The sequence below is a fragment of the Asparagus officinalis genome, chromosome 5 (genome assembly GCF_001876935.1).
Source record: "Asparagus officinalis chromosome 5, Aspof.V1, whole genome shotgun sequence".
NCBI classification, from domain to species: domain Eukaryota; kingdom Viridiplantae; phylum Streptophyta; class Magnoliopsida; order Asparagales; family Asparagaceae; genus Asparagus; species Asparagus officinalis.
The window spans coordinates 99,793,708-99,802,128 of record NC_033798.1 but is presented as its reverse complement, the minus strand read 5'-3'; the positions used below and the strand labels follow the sequence as shown (position 1 = coordinate 99,802,128).

General features: G+C 41.8%; 1 protein-coding gene across 4 annotated transcripts in view; it reads left to right on the top strand.

The window, feature by feature from the left end:
• Positions 1-8,421, top strand: part of LOC109840368 — a 23,206-nt gene that overhangs the window by 9,319 nt on the left and 5,466 nt on the right. For all 4 annotated transcript variants that reach the window (XM_020408992.1, XM_020408991.1, XM_020408990.1 and 1 more), the window contains exon 7: positions 1,332-1,422. In XM_020408992.1, coding sequence (XP_020264581.1) covers positions 1,332-1,422 — 91 coding nt within the window. The remainder of the gene's footprint in view (positions 1-1,331; positions 1,423-8,421) is intronic.

The following is an 8,421-nucleotide window of genomic DNA, read 5'->3' as shown; positions in this document are numbered from 1 at the left end:
CAAAACGAGCAATGGCATGAAAGATGAATAGAAGATATTTGAATAAATCCTACTGTGTCTCCAATCAGCATGCCTACAAATTCTGGCCACCAGTTATGAACTGCAGCGAGTTTCTTTAATCTTCAGCATAAGCTTGAGATCTCAATATACAAGTGCTGCAGACACAGGAATCCATTCCTACAACAGTACAGAGAAAATATTAGATATTGAATATGTAGATTTTAGGGATACAGCCATTTCCTCCTCTAAATATGTCAAGGGTAGGTGCACAGCATGACTTAACGGCAGGAGTCTATATTTGTAGGTGGTCTTTGTATAATCACCCTATTTTTAAAGGTGGTTTACGGGAAAAAACCTTTTTTTTAAATTTCATCTATATTAATGGTTTTCATCTAGTCCAATGTAGATCTACAGCATGACTTAGCTGCAATCATAGAGTCTATGTTTGCAGTATTCTTGCTTACCAAATAAATACTAGTACCTATATTAATAGTTCTTTCTGTCGTTTGGAAAGATAATTTGTTATTAAGAGTTCAATTTCCTTAGATTGCTAGAAGTTAATTGCGATCAGGATCTCCTCCTTTCTTGTGATGCCACTTATTGAGCATGAACAAATCTCAACAAGAATGCTGGGTATTTGTAAAAGCATGATCCAGGATCCTGGATTATGCAGGTGAAAGTAATAGAGACTACAGTGCTGTGATAAGCAGAAGTAAAATTCATACAAGAGCACCAAAATAAGTGATATTGAGCATTGTGCTCTAGCTGAGTACAAACAAGAACCTTAGAAACTTCAACTGTCATAGTCCAAAGAAGGAGAAGCATATACTTTACAGCTTGCTAGATAAGCACTTCCCCCAAAAAACATAAGCATATAGGTTATGGGTCAATCGCCTATCTATTCATATTCGCATCACATGGGAAGGTCTCAGAAAGGGGAATACCAGTTGGAAATCTTAAACATAGACACCCTAGAAAGGCTGAATAGGTATAATAGAAAATAGTTAACTTTAAACTGATACCTGTGAGACACCCTAGAAAGGCTGAATAGGTATAATAGGAAAATAGTTAACTTTAAACTGATACCTGTGAGTTTTAACCCCTGTACCTTTTGAAATTGTTGTGCAACATGCGTGGTAACCACTTATCGAACAGCCTAAGCTCATGGATTGTGATCCAACAATCATGTGTGGATACAGATTTGGAGTGATCAATGCAATTAATCAGTAGGTGGCTTACTTATTAATATATCTGTACGAAACTTGCTAGGGCTTAATTGATCAGTATATTCTGATGGAATGTAAGAAACATTTTTTTGTATTCTGCTACAGGGCTCCTCTTTTTGTTGTCCAAACACCAAAATGGGATTGTTCTTGTGCTGTCCTTTGGGATCCAGTCCATGCTGATTGTGCAGTTCCTCAGGTAAATGTATAGCTGATTCATTTTATGCCTTTATATGTTTTTTAAATAGTACACCGACTGTTATTAAAATATATCAGTTCAGTAGCATGATTTGTGTTAGTGTTTATTTGTGTGTAGGAAAGTTATAATACACATACAGTGAAATATAACCTTTACACACCTACTGAAATACACGATATTACCATCCAAGTCAGTGACACAAGCCATTAATTATGATTTAAACATTTCTAAACCCATGTAGATAAAGTCAAGTCATTAAAACTTCTAGTTTCTTCATCATGCAATTTCCAAATGGATGCCTCTAAGAGTTCTGAGATGTGATTATTTTAGTATTCTTAATCCATAGACTTGAAATACCGAAAAAAAGTTTTTAGGATATGTAGTTCAAAATCAACGAGTGGATGATGGTCATGGATTGTGATCCTTTCTCATATGTAGATCAGTGTTTAAATGTGGCGGAGTAAATTGAAGTGGACAGGACACTCAGCTGCATAAGAAACCGATGGAATTTTCACTCATCGAGATTGCTCTAGCTCTTTTGAATAGATAAATTACCATTTCACGTGATCCCATTTCCCTGAGCAGTGATTTTATTAAATTCCGAATACCTAGTTTATATCTTTGTAGTTTGTTTAACGTATACAAACAACATTCTAGAAAGTGTTGTTAGAATTAATATAAAACTATAATCCTCGATCATCACCGTAACTTCAGAGTTTTGGTGTAATGGTTAGAGAAACTAAAATTTAAGATGATATCAGAACAACCCAGGTTCGAGTCTTGCTATCCATGAATTTAATGTAGATTTTTTTAAAAATTTACCGCTGCATGAGTTCAGGTTTTCAGCCCATAAAAAGGATGTTCAACCTATTGGGGGCATGTTAGAATTAATATAAAACTATAATTCTCGATCTTCACCAGTGTAATGGTTAGAGAAACTAAATTTTAATAAGTGCTATTCTAAATTGCATCTGGTACGAGCATTAGTCCTGCTAAGGATGTCAGGTTGAGAATGAAAATGGAGTGGGTGAAGTTAAATGAGGAATAATAGGGGATGTAACCGAGTCATAGAATGTATCATCTTGACACTGATTTACATAACTTCCATTTGTAACCCCATAGACTGCAAGCTTTTCACAACCAATATTCCAGAAACAGAAGGACTTGTCTCTTAGAATCAGCCAGCATTTTCTTATTGAGCTTCATGTCAACCTTTGATGCTGGAATTTTTGACAGGTTTATTATTTGAAATAAAGATTAGCAATACGTTGTATGCAATCAAGCATGTACATCAACTTTCAAGTCTATGAAGAAGTTGACAGCTATAGCTAGGTATTCAGTTTATATGTATGATATGGATTAGACCATTTGTATAGGCAGTGTGATGGGCACGTATCTGCAACAGACAGACAATATTTTGGGGAACTTAATTGGTACATTCATAGTTACCAAATTCACAGGAGACACCCTCAAACCGCCATAATATGGTTCGCACATCCTGGAACACATTACGTTTGTGTACTGGTTCGCTTGGGTGTGTGAACTGGTATGCAAAAATTGGCATAGTGCTTACAAGTAACAGAAACTCAGAAATTGAAGCAGAAAAGAAAGCACACAGATGATTATTGTGAAGAACGCACCTGGTGTGCGGGCGAAGTCAGGCACCTGGCGTACGGGCGAAGTCAGGTGGGCGAAATTGAACTCGCCTGTAGGCGAGCAGGTGCAGGCGACTTCGAGCTCCTGTAGGCGAGCAGCTGCAGGCGAGATGTGGTGAGACGATGTCGGGCTCGCCTGTCGTGTGCGCGGGGCTCGAGGTGCTCGCGCGGCGTGGATGGGAACCAGCTGGCTCCAGCTGGATGATCCAGCTTCGAGCTCGAGCGAGCAAGGAGCGGAGCAGAAGAAAAAAAATAGCGGCGGCTTTTTTTGGGTTTCTTTCTGCGATTTGGGTTTCCCCTTTTGTCCTCTTCTCATTAATTGGTGAAAAAGGAGTTGGTGTATTTATTGGGGAGTTTGAGTTTTTTAAGAGAGAGTTTGAACAGTGTTTTATATATTAAAACACTGTTATTTGATTGAGAGATCTCAAGCTTGAGATCTTCTCTCTTAATTTGTAATTTCTTGTGGAATAATAAAAAATTATTTGTGTCGCTCCCGTGGACGTAGGCGAATTGCCGAACCACGTAAAATATCTGTGTTTGTGATTTGCTTGTTATTATTTGTTGGATTGTACTCGTGTTGGGTTTGTTAATTTTCTCCCGTGCTCACGGACTCGTTCGGTGTGTGAGCACGCTTCCGCAAAGGCGCGCAACAGTTGGTATCAGAGCTCCATATTTGAGATCTAGGGTTTTGACATTGGGTGGAGGAAGATTCAGTTTGGAAGCTTGGTTCTTGGAGTTCTAAGTTTCAGTGGAGATAGCGTTGAGGAGTGTCGTGGTGATCTTGCTTTCCTTGTATGGTTTGGAGATCAATTTGGAATCCGGTTTAGGGTTCAGTTGGGTATCTTCTTAATTCTATCAAAGTTTAGATCTTTCTTTGCAATTCGGAGTTTGTGAATATGGTAGAAATAGTTGAAGAAAGCAGCAAGACTGTGTCGGATACAGTTCAAGTTGGTTTTCAGAACACTAAGATTAGTGTTGTAAAATATGACGTCAAAATCAACTTTGATTTGTGGATGACCGACGTACAGGACGCGCTTAATACACAGAATTTAGAGGAGACCATCATGGTCCAAGAGAAACCACCTAAATATGAAGAGTCGGTATGAGAAAAGATGAATCGGAACGCTTGTGGGGTGATCAGGTCATGGTTGGAACAAGAGCTGAAGTATGATGTGATTAGGGTGACGTCTGCAATGAAGATGTGGGAGATTCTCAACAATAAGTATCTGACGAAGAGCGTTGAGAACCGTTTACACTTGCTGCGAAGATTATTCAGATTTCAGATGTCCCGAGGCACCTCACTAGCGGCTCATGTGAACAACTATACTAAGTTGTTGTCGGATTTGACGAATGTTGATGAGAAGATATCGGATGAATACAAGGCGATTATTTTGTTAGGCTCCTTACCGGATGAGGAGTATGATATCTTCGTGCTTACTCTGTTGAATGTGAGATCTTCTATTAGCTATAGCGAAGTTACTAACGCTTTGACGAATTATGATTTGAGGAGGAAGGACAAGGAGACTTCCCGCGCTAATACTTCAGGAGAGGCCTTGTCGACGAGAGGTAGAAACCCATATCCGAGAGGTGGTAATAGAGGGAGGTCAAAGTCTAGAGGCCATCATCAGTTAGCTAAGAACCAATGTACATTCTGCAAGGAACAGAGACATTGGAAGAGAGATTGTCCGAAGCTCAAGAAGAAGGAGAATGGCAAAAAGAAAAGCCCGAAGGCCAATGAGGTGAATGTTGCTAGCGGCAATGATTCTGATGATTCGAGCTTTTCTCTTTTGATTACTCCGGAGGCGAATCATTTGGATGCATCAGATTGGATGCTTGATTCTGACGCTACTTATCATGTGACCCCTAGACGAGATTAGTTTACATCTTTTGAGAAGCTCGATGGGGGTGTTGTTATCATGGGAAATGATCAATCCTATGATATTTGTGGGATAGGTACCGTGCGGATTCGGATGCATGATGGAGTAGTTCGTGAGTTGAAGGAGGTCAGATTCGTTCCTCAGCTGAAGAAAAATCTTATCTCGGTTGGAGCTCTGGAGGCGAAGGGATTCAAGGTGACCTTTGAGGGCGCTGTAGTAAAGGTTACTAAGGGATCGCTGGTGGTGATGAAGGGAGTCCGCAATCAAAACTTGTATTATCTAAAGGGGAGCATCGAGATTGGCCAGGTAGCTTCAGCTATTTCAGAGGCGAACATGAGTAGACTTTGGCACTATAGGTTGGGGCATACAGGTGAAAAGTCACTACAGGTTTTATGCAAGCAGGGACTATTGAAGGGAGCCAAGAGTGGGAAGATTGAGTTCTGTGAGCAATGTGTTCTTAGCAAGAAGACGAAGGTGAAGTTCGGGACTGCCATTCATAGGACGAGGGGTATCCTGGACTATGTGCACACAGACGTTTGGGGTCCCACCAAAACTGTATCACTTGGTGGTAGATATTAGTTCGTCACTTTTATAAATGACTATTCTAGGCGATGTTAGGTGTACATCATGACGAAGAAGAGCGAAGTCCTAGATTTGTTTGTGGAGTGGAAGAAGAGATTGGAACTGCAGACTGTGAGAAAGATCAAGACGAGTCCTAGATTTGTTTGTGGAGTGGAAGAAGAGATTGGAACTGCAGACTGTGAGAAAGATCAAGACGTTGCGATCCGATAACGATGATGAGTATACTTCTGACCCTTTTCAGCAGCTATGTCGAGACGAGGATATAAAGAGGCACTTCACAGTTAGTCATATACCGCAGCAAAATGGGGTGGTAGAGAGACTGAATCGGTCTTTACTGAAGAAGGTTCGATGCTTATTGTCGCAAAGTGGTTTGGAGAAGATCTTTTGAGCTGAGGCATTATCATATGCGAGCCACCTCATTAACAGGCTACCTTCATCTGCGATTGAGGGGAAGATCCCTATGGAGATGTGGTCGGGAAAGCCAGCACATGACTATGACCAGTTCAATGTATTTGAGTGTCCTGTATTTTATCATGTGAGAACAGATAAATTGGAACCTCGAGTTAGGAAGGTCATATTTGTAGGATTCAAGCGTGGTGTCAAGGGATACAAGCTATGGGATCCAGTTGATAAGAAGATTGTGCTGAGTAGGGACGTCACGTTCGATGAAGCTTCTATATTGAAGCTTCCCAACTCTCATCAGGTGGAGAGCGACCCGACGAAGAAGATATCGCAGATGTTGGAGATCGATGTAGCTCCACATTATCCAGATGGCACAGTATCCATTAGAGTGTCGAGTGAGGTAATGCCAGGCGAGCACGACGATGACGAAGAGGATACGAGTACAGATGTGCAGGATTATGGACCGACGGCTCAGGTTCAAGATTTGATTGCGGTTCGGAGACAGAGGAGAGACATATGGACGCCAGCACGGTATACCGACACAGTAGTTGCGTATGCACTTCCGATGGAGAGTATCGATGAGTTAGTGCCTACTACATTCAGAGAGGCCGAGCAGTATCGATGAGTTAGTGCCTACTACATTCAGAGAGGCCGAGCAGAGTTCGGAGGCTGATTCGTGACAGGTAGCTATGCAGGAGGTTCGGAGGCTGATTCGTGACAGGTAGCTATGCAGGAGGAGATGGAGTCTCTTCATAAGAACGATACATGAGAGCTTATTCAGCTTCCAAAGGGACGGAAGGCAATTGGTTGCAAGTGGGTATACACGAAGGAGGGCATTGAAGGCACTCCAGTGAGGTTCAAAGCTAGATTGGTTGCGAAAGGCTATGCACAGGAGGAAAGTATTGATTACAATGAGGTTTTCTCTCCGGTGGTGAAGCATTCCTCGATTCGGATTTTACTAGCTTTGGTGGCGCAGTATGGATTGGAGTTAGATCAGTTGGATGTGAAAACTATATTTTTTTCATGGTGATCTTGATGAAGAAATTTATATGACTCAGTCATTGGGATTCCGAGCTGCAGGGAAGGAAAATCTGGTTTGCAGGTTAAAGAAATCGCTATACTGTTTGAAGCAGTCTCCTCGACAGTGGTATAGGCGATTTGATGGTTTTATGATTGGTCATTCGTACACGGAGCCAGTTTGATCCTTGCGTGTATTTTCACAAGTTGAAAGGAGGTGCGTACATCTATTTGTTGCTTTATGTCGATGATAAGTTAGTTGCCTCTATTTCCAGGTCTTCTATAGATGAGTTGAAGGCACAACTTTCAAATAAGTTTGAGATGAAGGATTTGGGTGAGCCTAAGCGCATTTTGGGGATGGAGATCGGCAGAGACAAAGAGAATAGCAGAATTTGTTTGACTCAGATAGCTTATCTAAAGAAGGTTCTACAGCGATTTAACGTTAGCATGGAAACGAAGCCTGTTAGTATACCTTTGGGAGCTCATTTGAAGCTTTCAGCTGATCTTTTACCAAAGACAGTTGAAGATAGAGAGTTGATGTCGAAAACTCCATATGTATGTATGAGACCGGATTTGTCACAGACGGTGAGCATGGTTTCGAGATACATGCACGATCCAGGAGTGGGTCATTGGGACGCCGTGAGATGGATCTTAAGATACATTAGAGGTACGCTTAATGTTGGTTTGGTTTATGAGCGGGACACTAGAGGTGGACAGTTGTGCATTGGTTATGTTGATTTGGATTATGCCGGAAATTTGGATAAGCGTCGGTCTACTACGGGGTATGTGTTACTTTGACCCGTGCGCCGGTGTGTTGGAGATGCACCTTACAGTCTACGGTGGCTTTGTCTACGACGGAGGCGGAGTATATGGCGGTTACGAAAGCTGTGAAGGAGGCTATTTGGCTTCGAGGACTTTTGAAAGAACTTGGTATATCGCAGAGGTCTGTCACTATTTATTGTGATAGCATGAGTGCTATCTATTTGGCGAAGAATCAAGTTTTTTATTTGAGGACAAAGCACATTGACGTTCGTTATCACTTCGTTCGGGATGTTCTTAAAGATGGAGATGTGGAGATAGTGGAGGTCCACACGAAGGATAATCCGGCAGATATGCTCACAAAGGTGGTTCCGAGCAACAAGTTTGATCATTGTCGAAACTTGTTGCACATTCGTGATTGTTGAGGTCGTTGGCGGCCATTTGGCAGAACTACGATTAGCTTGATCCCGGACAGAGGGTACGTAGGCAGCCATGGTATAATAGTGCAGCTGTTTTGGGTTTTGTTTGGCGCTTGTGGTGTTCTTTTAGTGTTCGTCCAAAATTTGATGTTCACCAAATGATGAACGAGGTGGAGAATTGAAGAACGCACCTGGTGTGCGGGCGAAGTCAGGCGCCTGGCGTACGGGCGAAGTCAGGCGGGCGAAATTGAACTCGCCTGTAGGCGAGCAGGTGCAGGCGACTTCGAA